The sequence below is a fragment of the Moschus berezovskii genome, chromosome 1 (assembly GCF_049115385.1).
Source record: "Moschus berezovskii isolate FMDL1 chromosome 1, NW_MosBer_1.0, whole genome shotgun sequence".
Taxonomy (NCBI): domain Eukaryota; kingdom Metazoa; phylum Chordata; class Mammalia; order Artiodactyla; family Moschidae; genus Moschus; species Moschus berezovskii.
The window spans coordinates 89,616,137-89,631,910 of NC_142460.1; the positions used below are offsets into that span (position 1 = coordinate 89,616,137).

Here is a 15,774-nt window from a genome sequence, read left to right on the forward strand (position 1 = left end):
GTTTCTATGAAGACTGAGTGAATTAATTCAGGTAAAGTGTTTAGAAAAGTGCCTGGCATATAGTAAGTGCTCAATAATATTTATTATTATTATTATTTTAAAACAACCAGTTGCAGAGGAGGCTCTAGTCGAAAATACAGACTCCCAAGCTTTTCTCCTGGAGATTTTGATTTAGAAAATCTTGGCAGGGTCTGTGATCTGTATTTTCAATGAGTACCCCAGGTCATTCTTACCATCAGATAAGTTTGAGAAATACTGGTTTACTCAGTCACCACCCCTGGGAGGCCAGCTGAAATTCACATCCCCTGGGAAATCACTCTTGATTTCGCCATATGATCATTCCTTCTGTGGGTTCCCACAGTCTCATCTCTGAAATTTCTGCATCAAGTCTGCTTTGTTTTAATGTTGTTTGTGAACAAGTCTGGGAAAAGTCTGGTTCATCTCTAGACCCCTGTTTATACCTGGAAATATCTGGCACAGACAAGGTATCCCAAAACGTTTGGTTTTTAATATTCTGAAAAAGCAAGCAACCTTTTATTTTTTTGTAGCGTCCTTGGGAATGTCTGCGGTGATGAGCGGTAGAAATGTGAGCCATGGAGATGGCTACTGCTGCACTTCTAGAGGCAGTCTGTTCAACAGAGGTGCATATATTTAATTTAATGTGTTTTGAAAACTGTTCCTGTGGTTCATTTTCAAGGATGGTAGGGCTTACACAGATGGGATTATTGCTTCTGTATAGGTTTCTCTTCCAAACGCTCAAGACTGTGGATGGAAAGAAGCTACCATCCACAGAAATGGGATAAAGCCACGGGCCAAGACTGGGCCAAGGAGGTGTGTGCTTAACAGATCAACAGTGAGGGCGAGAGCGAATGAGCGAGCGCACGCCCGCCTTCTCCCAGGGGCTGTGTGGACCCCCAACTGCAGGAAATGGCCCGCCCTCACTGGAGCCAGAGGATGCCACTCTGTGGGGCTCCACACCCCGACCCTCTCCTTGTGGCACGGCAGCCAGCTGCTTCGCCTTTGACCAGTTTTGCCAATGGCAGCACAAAGGTAAGATGGGCAACGGATGACTCAGCCTAAGCTGCACCTGCTTGGGTGCTCAGGGTCCTCCCACCACTTGGAACGTCCCACAGGGACCATCCCTGACTCCCTGAAGAAGAGTCTGAAGGAACCCTTGTAACAGAGAAACACTGCTACAATGATGGAGGCTTGTCCTGTAATCAGAGGTCAGAAAGGCTGAGGCTCCTTTAACTCTGATTTCTCAGTGTATATGAGGCAGCTGATCTGAAAGCTGGGACCCTGGAATACAGTTTCATTTTTCTGTATCATCAGGGATTGTCCTTCCCTTAACCTGTTTCTCCATCAAACAAGGAGAAGAGCAAATTGTACTGCTGAAAGCCAACCTTTCCCTGCCAACGGCCAGGTCTATCTAAGCTGGAAGGGAAGGACAGATGGACTGTCAATCTGCTCCTTCAGCTTTAGTCGAGCTCCTATCAAGGGGCAAGCTCCTCACTCCAGTGCAGAAGAACCATCTGCTGTCTGTGCATGGAAGACTCACTCCTGTCCCCGGGGGAGGCGTGGGGCGGAGGGATGAAAGCCAGACCAGATGAAGCCTTCTTACGTTTTCTCCCAACATTTTCCATCCAGCTTGCCAAGTCCCAATTCCAAGCTAAGTATGGTATTCTGCCCACTGGTGCTGCTGCCTGGCCTCACCCAGGCTGGGCTGCCTCCTACCCCCTCCTGCACCTTCTCATGAACTTGCTCAAGGTTTAACTTCTAAAGATGAGACATTTCTTCACATGTCCCCACATGCCCACACTGGCTGGACCAAGCAACCCGCTCTATAATAAATGTGAAGAGTAGCAGCCCACAGGACTGTTGTGAGTGCATGATGAGTGAGGCCATGGACTCGGGCTGAATCTTCCCTAGAAGTGTGGAGGGAAGTTTGAGTTTGGGGTTGAAAACTGATTCCAAGTGACGAATGAGGATTTTCTTTGAATCTGTGTGAAAGTTGCACAGAACTGCAGACTTTAAAAAGGGAGTCTCATCAAATACCGCTCTTCACTGGAAGGATTTCATAATTACAGAATCATGGCTCAAGTCACAGAAGCTGTCCCCAGGCTTCCTAAAAAGTAGGATTTCCACACATTCAGTTGTGTGTTAAAATGCTCACAAAATAATTTTAAGTGGAGAAAAGACTGGGATAGAGAAAAAGTCAATGCATCATGCTCCTAAGAATAGCTCGCAGTTACAGAGCCTCTGCCTGACACGTTATTCCATAAGCCCCACGTTATTCACGGGGTGGTTTACAGCCTCCTTTTACAGATAATAAAACTAACGACTGGCACGCTTGGGTAACGTATTCAAGGTCGTACAACAAGAGGCGGAGCAGGGATTGGAGTGAGGTTGCTCAGACTCAAGTCTGTCTCTTCACCGTGACTGCCCTCCCCGAGGAGCACAGACTGAAAGGAACCACACCAAAAGGTTCAAGCAGTGCAGGGAGTCACTCCTCAAACCGGGGCTGCCTCGCTGGCCTCACCTTTCCTAGCAAAGAACACTGAGACATTAATAGGGTCCTCTCCAAAGGACTGAGATCCCTGAGTCTCGGGATAAGCAATTCAAGGATGCCGGAGGCAATTTCTGAATATTGCCAAAGCTTTCCAATGCACGTCTCCTTTGTTCCAGCACTCCCATACTTCTGGGGATTTATCCCACGATGTAAAGCAGGCATGAGGGTAAAGATGTATGTACAAGGTTACAAACACTGCCTTTTTGTAAAGCAAAAGCCTGGAAATCATCCAAGCCCCTATCAAGAGAAGACAAATTGTGGTCTGCGTACACAATGAGATCCCAGGGAGAAGGGAGAATGAGGAAACCACTGGCTACTGGTATGGGCCTCTCCAAGACACAGTGTTGAATGCGAGGAAACCAAGTACAGAATGTTGAGTTTTCTTTGGGTTAAGAGGTGAGAAATACGAAAATATATATGAATTATATCTATAAATAACAATTGCATTTCAATAAAGAAACTTTGGAAGGACACAGACAGAACTAACAAAATTCATTACCAGTGGTGATGAGGGGTAGGTGGGGGATGGGTGTGGGAATGAGACTTTCATTGTATATTTTCTTATATTTTTTGATATGATTGTATCATATACTTTTAAAATTCAGATTATAAAAAGGAGAGTGTGCTTAAAAAAACACACACTGGGGAGGACGCCTGGCTTACCGACTCTAGAATGCGCATCTGTGTGTGTGTCTGTGTGTATGTGTCTGTCGTGCGTGTGTGTGTGCGTTTTTGTGCACACGCAGACTGGCAGCTCAGAGGGAAGAAAGAGAAGGCTGGGACTTGAAGAAACCACAGAATCCAGGAAAGCCTGGGCTGAATGTCATCTGATCATCTCCCTGCCTCTGTACAGGCCAGCTCAGAAAGCACTGCTCTTGGGTGAGAGAGGTGAGGGGAGAGCAAGCCAGCGTGGACCAGGGGCGCAGGACCGAGCGGAGGGCAGGGCGAGGCGGAGCTCCCGGCCCCGGGCCCCTACCCTCTCTCAGGCTCTATCCCCCACTTTTGCTCCAAAGCCGCCTTAGGTCAGAATGCCCTGGATGAAACCAAGGAGCCTCAGGGGGAGCCCTGGCCTTTCACAGGGAGGTGAGAGGGGAAAGGGGTCCTCAAGGACCCAACAGTGTGTTCTGGAGCCGAGCAGGGGGCAGGAGAGGGCAGTGGGTCAGGACCAGCGCCACGCACAGTGGGCTGTTCTGAGTGGTCAGCACCTGCAGACGGCTGCAGAGTGTCGTGCACATCACAGCCCTGCCTGGAGTGCTCTCCATCTTGCGGGGGTTAGGGTGGGGGTGGGACAGCAGGAGAGGAACAGGAGGGGCTTCCGGACCCACTGTGCCTGGGCCAGCCCTCGACAGGCCACTCACATCTCCAGGACCATGACGATGTTGGCCTTCTCTTCGAAGGCGTCCACACACTGGACCAGCTTGGGGTGGTGCAGGCAGTTCATGATGCTAATCTCCTGCCGGATATTCTCTTTCTCTTTGGCCGAATATGCCTTGAAGAATTTCCCTGCCCAGATTTTTCCAGTTTTCTTTTCTACAAGTCGAAAGACCTGTCCAAATTTCCCACTGTGAATGAAAAGAAGAGAGAAAAGGCAATTTAGCCCAGCTGTCCACTGAATGGGGATGGTCAAGTGATGGCCTGTGGGACATATGTGGCCTCTCCCCCCCTTTTTTATAAATAAAGTTTTACTGGAACACAGCCATGCCCATTTGCACCCACACTGTCTGTGGCTGCCTTTGGGTTTCAGGAGAAGAGCAGGAGTTGCAGTGCTGAATCGGCCCACAAACCCTAAAATATTCATTATCTGGCCCTTTACAGAAAAAGTTTGCCGGTCCCTGCTCTAGATCAATGAAGCACATTGCTGAAGCTGACAAATCTGCTCTCCGTCACTGGTCAATGTCAGCCCGTGTCTGACTCCACATTCTTACCCAAACTCTGTCCAGTCTTGCTGTTCTATTAGTAAATATTTTCTTTTTTTGGCTGCTCCATGGTATGTGGGATCTTAGCTCTCCATCCAGGGATTGAACCCATGCCCCTTGCAGGGAAAGCACAGACTCTTAACCACTGGACTGCCAGGGAAGTCCTTGCTACTCTTTTAGGGCTGTCATTTCCTTGGGCTGAGGCCTCGGTCTTGGCAACAGACTTTTTTCCTTTCCCCCTTCCCCGCAAAGGGATCCATGACATCAAGTTGAGGAAGTCCTCCCCAAATACAGTGAATTTCTGGGTGACTGCCTTCCCTTCACACACTCAGCACCGGGGTCATAGAGACAGCCTAGCAAGGCCCCTGCTTCCCACTGCGGGGACAGGTGGTGGCACTCTTCTGACCGTACTCCTGCCACAGCACAGGGTCCTTGTTTGGGACTCTTTTGAGGTTGATGGCACTCCTTTATTTGCCAGAAACTCTCTGGAAATAAAAGCTGAGCCCCATCCTTTTTTCTTCCACCTTCCATCCTCCTCCAAGGGCAGACGGTCAGAGGGAGGCAGGAGGCCCTGGATGCTGCTGCTGCTGCTGGCAGGGACAGCCTGGCTGTGCCCAGGCATCAGTGCCGGGGTCTGAGTCCATTGGTGTCTCCACAGCCCAGGAAAAAGCCTGAGCAAAGACTGTGGACCGAGCTTGCAAAGTGAGGGGTGATGATGGGAGCTGTGTATCAAGCAGGCGTATTTTGCTGCAGCAGTAAAGCTAGACTGGTTGAATGGGAGCACAGATCCAAGGGAAGGGATCCTAAATCAAGCCAAGCCAGCCCGGATGCCCTGTGTTATGTCCTGGGGGAGGGATGAGGGCGGGGGAGCACAGAAGGAAGGACCTGCTCAAGCTTGCAGAGTTGAGCCCCGGGCACAGCAGCTCCTAAGAGAGCCCTAGTCAGGTGATGCTTTTGTGGGTGCTCGCAGGTCAAGTCTTCCCGGAACCTCAGTCTGGGGAGTTGGCAGAACCCAGGGAAGGACGGGAAGAGGAGGCATGGAATTTAACCTCGGGGCCAGTGCTGCCCTCACTCTAGGGTCCAGAAGGGGAGCCATTCCACTGCCCTCTCCACTTACGATCCTAGTCTCTCTTCGATGTCGTAGAAGTCGGACACTTTCTGCTCGGTATTGACCGTGACGTTTCGGTAGTCGACCTCAGGCTCCTTCTCATCTGCAGGGTTGGGGCGGGGTGAGTGTGAGCCATGAGATCCCTCCTCACCCCCATCCACCCCTCGCGTCTACCCAAGGACAAGGCCCAGCACTCACCATCATCTGACACCTCCACTTCGTCCTTCGGCTCTGGGGGCAGAGAGGATACAGGTGATTAGTATTGAAGGCCCCGTGAGCTAAGCAAGCTGGGGTTCCTGTCTGGCTTTAGCCTCCCCAAGTATGAGACTATAAGCCCAGAGCTCTGGGCATCGCCATGGGATCAGAGGCTTCACACTGCAACAGAGCCACGTATACACTGACAAGCCCTGGCCTCCTCACCCCACCCAGCCCCTCCTCCATCTCCGCCTCTCTATCCTCAAGGTCTCCTAGACATGTCTGTCTTCACATTTTTCTAGTTTCTAGAACCTACAGACAATCTGGACAGTCCCTTTCTACTCTTCCTCAAAAGTCAGCAACTTATAGTTGCTGCTACTGCTGCTAAGTCACTTCAGTCGTGTCCGACTCTGTGTGATCCCATAGACGGCAACCCACCAGGCTCCCCCGTCCCTGGGATTCTCCAGGCAAGAACACTGGAGTGGGTTGCCATTTCCTTCTCCAATGTGTGAAAGTGAAAAGTGAAAGTGAAGTCGCTCAGTCGTGTCTGACTCTTAGCGACCCCATGGACTGCAGCCCACCAGGCTCCTCCATCCATGAGATTTTCCAGGCAAGAGTACTGGAATGGGTTGCCATTGCCTTCTCCTCTAATAGTTGCTACTAGTATCAGATCCATTTATCCATTTTCTGAGCTTTTTCTGCCATGTACCAGATATCCAGCAGCAGCAGCAACCAGATATCTTGCCGGTGACCGTGGGTATACAAAACAGAATACAGACGGTGTGATCTCTCCATCATGGTGTGACTCTTTGGAGCTTACAATTTAGTTGGAGAGGCAAATATACATACATTTGAAATATCCAGTATGAGTGTTATATGGTGAAGCACATGTTATTGCCACACAAACCGAGCAGACAATGGAGGAAAGTGGCCCAAGTCGGGTAAGTTAAAGTCAGAGCAATTAATCTGGGAAGGAGGGTCACTGAGCTGTGTCTCAGAGGAAATAATGGAAGACAGTGAGAACGGCAATGTCACGCAGGAAGCCAGCAAGGAGGGGCGTGAGCAGCCCATGCTGGCCGTCCACACAGCTGTGTCATGGTGGGAAGAGGGACACAAGTGTCCAGAGGAACACACCCAGTCCCGAGGTCCTTTGACCTCAGTTTTCCTTTGATTTAGCATAATTTGCTGGGCTGGAGGAAGCACAAACTGGAATCAAGATTGCCGGGAGAAATATCAATAACCTCAGATATGCAGATGACACCACCCTTATGGCAGAAAGTAAAGAGGAACTAAAGAGCCTCTTGATGAAAGTGAAAGAGGAGAGTGAAAAAGTTGGCTTAATGCTCAACATTCAGAAAACTAAGATCATGGCATCCAGTCCCATCACTTCATGGCAAATAGATGGGGAAACAGTGGAAACAGCGGCTGACTATTTTTCTGGGCTCCAAAAGCACTGCAGATGGTGATTGCAGCCATGAAATTAAAAGACACTCCTTGGAAGGAAAGTTATGACCAACCTAGATAGCATATTAAAAAGCAGAGACATTACTTTGCCAACAAAGGTCCATCTAGTCAAGGCTATGGTTTTTCCCGTGGTCATGTATGGATGTGAGAGTTGGACTGTGAAGAAAGCTGAGCGCCAAAGAATTGATGCTTTTGAACTGTGGTGCTGGAGAAGACTCTTGAGAGTCCCTTGGACTGACTGCAAGGAGATCCAACCAGTCCATCCTAAAGGAGATCAGTCTTGGGTGTTCATTGGAAGGACTGATATTGAAGCTGAAACTCCAATACTTTGGTCACCTGATGCGAAGAGCTGACTCATTTGAAAAGACTCTGATGCTGGGAGGGATTGGGGGCAGGAGGAGAAGGGGACGAAAGAGGATGAGATGGTTGGATGGCATCACCGACTCGATGGACATGGGTTTGGGTGAACTCCAGGAGTTGGTGATGGACAGGGAGGCTGGCATGCTGTAGTTCATGGGGTTGCAAAGACTCAGACATGACTGAGCGACTGAACTGAACTGAATTTGTTCCTAAAGGGCCATTGAGGCTTCTTGCCCATGGCCAAGTACCTTTTGCTTCCTGGGCTACAGTTTCCTGATCTGTGAAAGGAAAGCACTGTATTTCTGGGTGATTTCTAGGGTCCCTGGCTAGCCCTGGAGTCCATGCTTTGTGATGTTCTAGGTGCCGCTTGGCCATGATGTGGACTGTGTCCCAGTTGACAGCGGGAGCCAAGGGAGGCTTCCAGAAGACGTGGAAGGACCCGGCGAAGCCAGAGAGGAAGGACAAAGATTTCTAGAGTGTGTGTGTGTGAGTGTGAGTGTGTGTGTGAGTGTGTGTGTGAGTGTGTGTGTGTGTGCACAAGAGGGAAAAGGGTGTGACTTGCTGAAAGTCCCAGCAGAGCAAGACTGAGAATAGGAAGTGGGTGGCAGGTAGAAGGAAAACCAGAGCAGATGGGGTGGAGGGGTTTGTTAGATGCTGCCCAGCAGGGAGGGGTGTATGGGAGCGGGCTCAGCTTCACAAATGGGATGAAGGTGTGGGTCAGGGACAAGGCGCAGCTCGGAACTGTAGACAGTGAGCCCCTCTGTTCAGCTGAGGGCGGAACACATTACTGAAACCTAAGCAGACAACCTAAGAAAAGCCACACAGTTCCCACACCAGATAAGGACCCCTTACTAGAAGAGTCTTGAAAGAGATTATATGCCCCTGACCAGGAACAAGAGAGGTTATGATTTGTTTAGAGTTCTGAAAACACTGGGTGAGGTTTAGTTTTAAAAACCAAACACAAGTGGGATTGGAAGCAATATTTATTACATAAAGGAAAATGCCAGGGAAAAATAAAAAAACAACAAGATCAATGGGGACTCTCAGATTAGTGGTAGGGTTCACGGAAATTCCCGGGATGTGAGTATAACTGATCAAATCAAATCACAGATTTGAGAGTTGAGAGTGACACTGTCAAATTCATAACTGACCAGAATGTACATGAGAGCCACACCTGGAAGGTAGTAATGGAGTCACATTGTCAGGGAGAATTGGATCATTCAAACTTTCAGCCTGACAAGTCCTAGGGTATTTAGTTAGAACCAAAAATGGGAGCCCAGTTCCTCAACCAACTGGTCTGGCCAACAGAATGCTGTCAATGCGGAAATGTGCTCTGGCTACAAATTGGTATTATTATTCTGCCCTTGGTAGAACCTGGGGTCATGTGATCCTGGAACACTGGCTGTTAGACAGTCTTGGAGCTGGAAGAAGTATGGGTCATTGATAGGAAGAGCTGCCATGTGAAGACAGTCAGAAAGGGTTAGGCCTCTCTAGTTGGGAAAGGAGCCTAAAGCAGACATAATTAAAAAAAAATCACAATAGCCAAGGGTAAGGTTAGGGTTATGAACTTTCACCAACTAATGAATACTATAACTTGGGAGAAAAATTTAGTGTTACACCCCATATAGGAGGAAGGCTGTAGGCATATGGAAATCACATCTCAAGAGTTACCATAAGAAGAATAAACAGGTTCAAGAAATGTTCAGCTGAGTTCAACAATGGTATTTCAGACAGGACTTTAAGAAAGCAAGAGATTCAACATCCATTCAATCACTAACTAACTAAGTACCCGTGGATGCCAGTTACTGGATGGGGACTTAGAGACAAAATAATGATAATAGCTACATTTAGTGTCAGGGAACTCCACTGTCCTGACGGAGCATCGGCAGGAGGCCCCAGCTGCAACAGTGGTTTGACCTGTCTTGACCTTTCAGTGCCCACACCACACGTGCTGGTGTGAAATGAGCCAAAGGATGGGAGAGGACACACAGCAAGCTTTCTTGACCTGGAATCTCCAGGAGAAATGGTCTGTCTTCCCCTAGTGAAGGAACAGCAGCAGTACTGTGAGCCCTCGAGGGGCTTTCCAACAACCTGTCGCCCAGAGGCATCTTCCAGGCTGCCCTGAAAGAGCAGGCAGCTCTAGAACTCGCCTCTCCCCATCTCTCTGACACCAGTTAGAAGTGGAGTCAGCGGCCGTCACCTCAAACACCACACCCGCCCTCACCTCCTGCCTTTCTCCTTAGCAGTCAAGATGCAGAGTGCCCTCCTGATCCATGGCTGCAGGGACACAGCTCAGCCTCAGGGAATCCACGCCTCTGTCTGTCTCACTGCCACATGGCGCCCCTTCCTCTGTGAGGGACGTGGACCGAGGCTCCAGGCTGAGACACTGCCCTTCCTCCTTCTTGTCCTGCCTCCACTCTGTTTGCAGGGGGAACGGTCCCGTGAGGAAGCGTCCCAGAGGAGGCGGGGAAAGACCACAGTTCATTTAGTCAAGCTCTCTGAGCATCAAAGGGCAGTAACGAGACAGGTGGCCATTCGGCATCCATCTTTCCACTGAGGAAGGAGCTAAATTGCAGTTGGAAGAACTTCAATGAAATATTAAAAAACAAAAAATCTACTCAGAGCTGTGAGATGTCAGAGTTAAGTGCAATAACTATTTGAAATAGGTTTCTGAGATATTTCTGCAGTCAGGTGATTCCCATCCCCCTGCAGTAGCGTTTGGGGGAGGAGTGGCAGAGCGCTCCTGCCCTCACAGGGCATGTGCCTGGGGGCTCCCTGGACAGAGTGGTCCCTTTGCACAGCGGAGTGCTGCTGTGCACCCAGTGGACACTAGAGGGCGCCCCCGTCTTCAGGAGGATGGCCGCGGTCAGCACCCCACCCCCTGCACTGGGTGAGCTGCTGATCTTCCTTGCATCTCTGGGGGCTCTACATCTCTAACCACCCTTGGGGCTCAAGGAAGCCCTTACTCTGCAAGATGCCTCTGTCACAGCTGTTTGCTAACAACTGTACAGACTAGAGGGCTTCCCAGGTGGCTCAGTGGTAAAGAATCTGCCTGCCAGGAGACAGAGGTTTGATCCCTAGGTCAGGAAGATCCCCTGGAGGAGGAAATAGCAACCCACTCCAGTGTTCTTGCCTGAAAAATCCCATGGACAGAGGAGCCTGGCGGGCTACAGTCCATGGGGTCATGAAGAGTCGGGCACAACTCAGCAACTGAACATGCATGCACGCATACAGACTAGAATTAGGATCAGGAGCAAGGATGGTGTGGACTGAGGAGTTAGAGCTGAGTGGAGCTTCCTGGGGGGGATGGAGTGGGTGGGAGTGGAGATTCCTGGGGGGCAATGGGAGAGAGCGGCTGTTTTCGGGGTGGGGGAAGGGGAAGTGCTAGTTTCCCCAGGTTTGGGAAGTCGAGGAGGAGAGCTGTCAGGTTAGGGAGCCTGTCTGAGAGGTGGCCCAGGCACAAGAAGGCCACTGGAGCTGGGTGGGGGCCTCTGTGCAGTGCGGTGTCCTCCACTGTATCCCCAGCACCCTCTCAGCGCCGGGAACACAGGACAGATGAAGGGCACACTGCATGAGCGAAGGCAGAGTGAGGGCTGGGATGGAGCCAAAAACTAAAGCTGCTGAAGTGGAGGAACGAGGGGCCGTGGTGGCGGTGGAGAAGACGAGAATCAACATGAGTGGGGCTTAGAGTAAGTAGGGCTGCCTGGCACTGCCTTTCTGATGACCAGACCCCACTGGCTCACAGCAATGACCTACCATAATCACTTACCCCATCCTGCTGCTACACATGTACAGGTATACACACACACACACACACACACACACACACACACACAGGCACTGAGGCCCATGGCACTTTTAAAAAGAAGAGGGACAATCAGCCCTGGCTATAACTAACAGGCATCTGAACAGTCCACAGGGAGCTTCACTTGGAAGTCCCACCGCCTTACCCTCACCCTCCCATTCCCCCATCCTGGGTCCCTTAGAGGATGCGCTGTTCTGCCCCTCCCCTTCCTCCCCCTGAGACCATTCAGCTGGCTCTGAGGGTGTGAGCTGCCAGCCTGGAAGCCCTGAGTGGACTGGACCCCCTGTGGATTGCAGGTGATTTCAACATTTGTCTGCTCCCAGTCAGGATGGACCCCAGGAGGAGAATATAAGAACCACAGTGTGTGTGTGTGTGTTGGGGGGCGGGGGTTCAACTGACTGTGGGGAAAAAGGGCGGGGCCCCCTGCCTGGAGCCAAGTGACCTCAGCCCTCCTCTCCACAGACCATCCTCGCAGCACTGGAAGGCCTGGCCTCTTAAGAGCCATACTCGCAGCTTCTGTGGCCTCTGGCCCTCTGTGTGGGGCTCATCAAGGATTCTGCAGTCTCTCCTGGTGAATGCTATAAAGGACCTTGGAAGCTTTCCTTTCCACCTCATGTGCGTCTCACTGCCACTTTATCCCCTTTCTGTCACTTTTCCAAGAGGTGGGGAGTCCTCTTCTTAGACAAAGTAATATTCTAAAAGCATGTAGAGTGGAACCTGGCCACCTGCCCTGGCCCCCTCACTCTAACCAGTTTGCTCCCACTCCGCTCACATCAAAGCGGGGCATCATAGGGCAGCAGATGGCAGTTGCACTACTCTGTCTCTCTCAGCAGGCATGTGTGAGCAGCTAAAGGCAGGAGCCCCAGGAAACTGCAGAGGCTGGCAGGACTACCCTGGGCCCGGGCTCCACAGGCTCACCCCACCCCACCTAGGATGCTGTGGCTCTCAAGGAGACCTGATCTCCAGGTGTCTCCAGGGTTCACCTGGGCAAAGGCCCCCAAGACAGGACTACACAGGCAAATTTGTAAATTTGGTGTGCTGTCCATTGGCATCCTCCAAACTTTCTCTCTGGAGCCCTTGTTTAACTTGAGAGTACAGTTTAATTTCTATATTGAACCTAAACGTTAAAACTAAAGAGGGTAACCCTGTCACGACAGTTTCCACACTTATGGCGCCTGTGGCTCTGAGGGTGGCTTCAGGCTCTCACTCTGTTTAGCTGCCTGCCCTTCAGTCTCCGCTCTGCCTCACATCTTAAAGTTCATCCTCTCCTACAGCCCTTTGCTTGCTCTCCCTCCCCCTTTCCTTCCCGCCCCCAACCTTGCCTCCATCCCAGATTCACAGCACTTGCTTTCTTCTGTTCACAGGAAGCTTCTTGAAGCGACATTCCACATAGGCCTCCTCGTTCCATCCATTCCTTAGCCGCAGGCCAACCATTTTCTACCCCATGGGTTTCCCAGGTGGCTCATTGGTAAAGAACCCACCTGCCAATGCATGAGATGCAGGCTTGATCTCCGGGTCGGAAAGATCCCCTGAAATAGGGCATGGCAACCCACTGCAGTATTCTTGCCTGGAAAAGTCCCTGGACAGGGGAACCTGATGGACTGCAGTCCGTGGGATTGCAGAAGAGTTGGACACCACTGAGTGACTGAGCACGCACAGCAGTGCTGTGGACTTTGCTCTCAGGGATCACTGCACAGCAAAGGGCTATCCTCGTCTCGTCCCTCTTTGCCACGTGCTGCTTCCTGTCTCTGCGCCACAGCAGCCTCCCCTTGGCTCTTTCCCGCCTTAGTCCTTTCTCCCGGCCGTGCAGTTTTCTTCATTTCTGTCTCAGTGTTGGCTTTCTTTACCACCCTCTCTGCCCTCACTGATGCCCTGGCTTCAATTACCAATTGAGCAGTGAAGAGAGCTCGAGCTTAAACCTTTCTCCTGAGCTCTGGACTCAACCATTCAACAGTCTGAAGACACCTCCCTGTGGACAGCCCTCAGACACCTCAAAACCAGAGCCTCCGCCTCCTCTGGGACTCCCTGCTATCTAACCTCTAAGTCACTAAGAGGCAGCCTGACCTCCTCCATCAGTGTAACCAAAGGAGCTCAGGCTCCGGGTCAGACAGCTCTGAGTTCAAGCTTCAGCACACCACTTTCAAGCTTTGTGACCTTGGGCAAGTAGCTTCATTCCTCTAAACCTCAGTACCCCTATCTGTAAAAGGGGGGTAATAATAGTTTCTACTTCACTGAGTTTGATGTGTGAAACAATGCATGGAAAATACTTTAATCTGGCATATATTAATAGCAAGTGTTAAATATGTTAGCTACCATAAAACATCATAATCTATAAATGGCTCTTGAATTTGCGTTTAGTTACAAGCCAGGATGTGGGAATAATCTTAGACTCTTCTAACTTTTCCCTGCTCAAGAAATGGTTCAGTTCAGTTCAGTTGCTCAGTCATGTCCGACTCTCCGCGACCCCATGAATCACAGCACGCCAGGCCTCCCTGTCCATCACCAACTCCCAGAGTTCACGCAAACTCATGTCCATCGAGTCGGTGATGCCATCCAGCCATCTCATTCTCTGTCGTCCCCGTCTCCTCCCACCCCCAATCCCTCCTAGTATCAGACTCTTTTCCAGTGAGTCAACTTGTCGCATGAGGTGGCCAAAGTATTGGAGTTTCAGCTTTAGCATCAGTCTTTCCAATGAACACCCAGGATTGATCTCCTTTAGAATGGACTGGTTGGATCTCCTTGCAGTACAAGGGACTCTCAAGAGTCTTCTCCAACACCACAGTTCAAAAGCATCAATTTTCACGAAGTGATTAGGAACGGTCAATTCCACCTCCTAAGGTTTCCTTACTATTCTCTCCTGGACTAAAACAGAGGGGCCCAATCAGTATCTTACTGACTTCAATCTCACCCCCTACGCTATCCACTCCGATGCTTCTCAAACTTTGTATATGAATCCATGGGGGGCTGAGGGTGGATGATGTTAAAGTGAAGGTTCAAAATGTATTAGGGAAGTGGGAGGGCAGCGGCGGGCGTGGAGAATCTGCATCTCTAACGAGTTCCCAGGATCCCAAGACTGTTGGTCCAGACCACACCTTGAGTTGTAAAGGTCTACACTTCCTCAAACTCTGAAAAGAAAAAAGATCTAACTATATCAAGCCCCTACTTGAAAACCTTTGATAACTCACAATTTTATCTAGACTATCCTTTTTGTGTTGCTTCCTCCTATTCTATCTCACACAGCATATTCCCCTGGCCACACATGAGAGTCTCAAAATGCCATGTGTTTCTACCAGTTTGTACCTCTGCTCACATTGTTTCCTTTGTGAGGAATGCTTCTCTCTATCTGACCTGCCTCTTGGAATCCTATTCCTTTCTCTAAGACTCAGTGTAAGTATTACATCTAGGAAGCCTTTCCCAGGCTCTATGGCAAACTATTCATGCTTTCTGCTGTATCTCCACAATTTGTTTATACCACTATAATATCAAACGGATGTGGCCCATCTCAAGATAGTTAGTCTTAACTAGAGTTTTCACTATAGATTTTAAGTTAGATTTTCACTGTTAGATTTTAAGCTTCTGCTCTTAGCGGTCTTCATTTCCCAGGTACCTGACACTGAGTAGACCCTCAAACAGGAGTGCAGACAGGAGGGAGAGGGATGGTAGGGGAAGACGCTGAAACTGTATGTAGGTCTATTTGAATTCCAGCTTTCCAGGACTGTACTCCTGATTAACACACCATCGCCCCCTGGTGGCAGTGTATCAAAATTGCTGGTTCAATATTTTTTGAAAGATCACAGGTACCTCTTTTAGAGTATGGCTCAGCATTACAACATTGGAAAGCAAGATCCTAAAAGACCCTGACCATCACCAGCAAAGTCTTGTCAGTTCCCCTGTACCCATCTCCATTCAGACTTCTACACACCCAATGTAAGTCATGTACATTTATCTCAAGCCAGTGATGAAAGGAAGGCAGCCTACCTTCTTCAGGTTTCTCTCCCAAGGCTGTGAGTTCAGACTCCTGGCTTGGCTCACTGGTTCCATAGACATTGACTGCACGCACACGGAACTTATATTCTCGGTCAGGCAGCAGGTCCTGGACGTTGAAAGAAGTGCTGCGGCACGTGGCTAGTTCCTTCCACGTCTTGTCCACTGAGTCCCAGATCTCGACACTGTAGGACTGTACGGCGCTGCCCCCATCATACGAGGAGCCATACCAGGACAAGGTCAGTGAGGAGCTTCGGATGTCAGAGGCACAAGGTGTGCCGGCTGGAGGGTCTGGCTTGTCTGGGGAAACAGAAGCATAGCATCAGCGAGCTGTGCAGGTTGCAGGGAGAGAAGGTTTTTGAATTAGCTAGTC

General features: G+C 50.1%; 1 protein-coding gene across 3 annotated transcripts in view; it reads right to left on the reverse strand.

Moving 5' to 3' along the window:
* The window catches only part of MYLK (myosin light chain kinase), a 292,274-nt gene that overhangs the window by 26,713 nt on the left and 249,787 nt on the right, over nt 1-15,774 (reverse strand). For all 3 annotated transcript variants that reach the window (XM_055396158.2, XM_055396005.2, XM_055396085.2), the window contains 4 exons: nt 15,396-15,701; nt 5,792-5,824; nt 5,603-5,696; nt 3,928-4,131 (listed from right to left, as the gene is read on the reverse strand). In XM_055396158.2, coding sequence (XP_055252133.2) covers nt 3,928-4,131; nt 5,603-5,696; nt 5,792-5,824; nt 15,396-15,701 — 637 coding nt within the window. The remainder of the gene's footprint in view (nt 1-3,927; nt 4,132-5,602; nt 5,697-5,791; nt 5,825-15,395; nt 15,702-15,774) is intronic.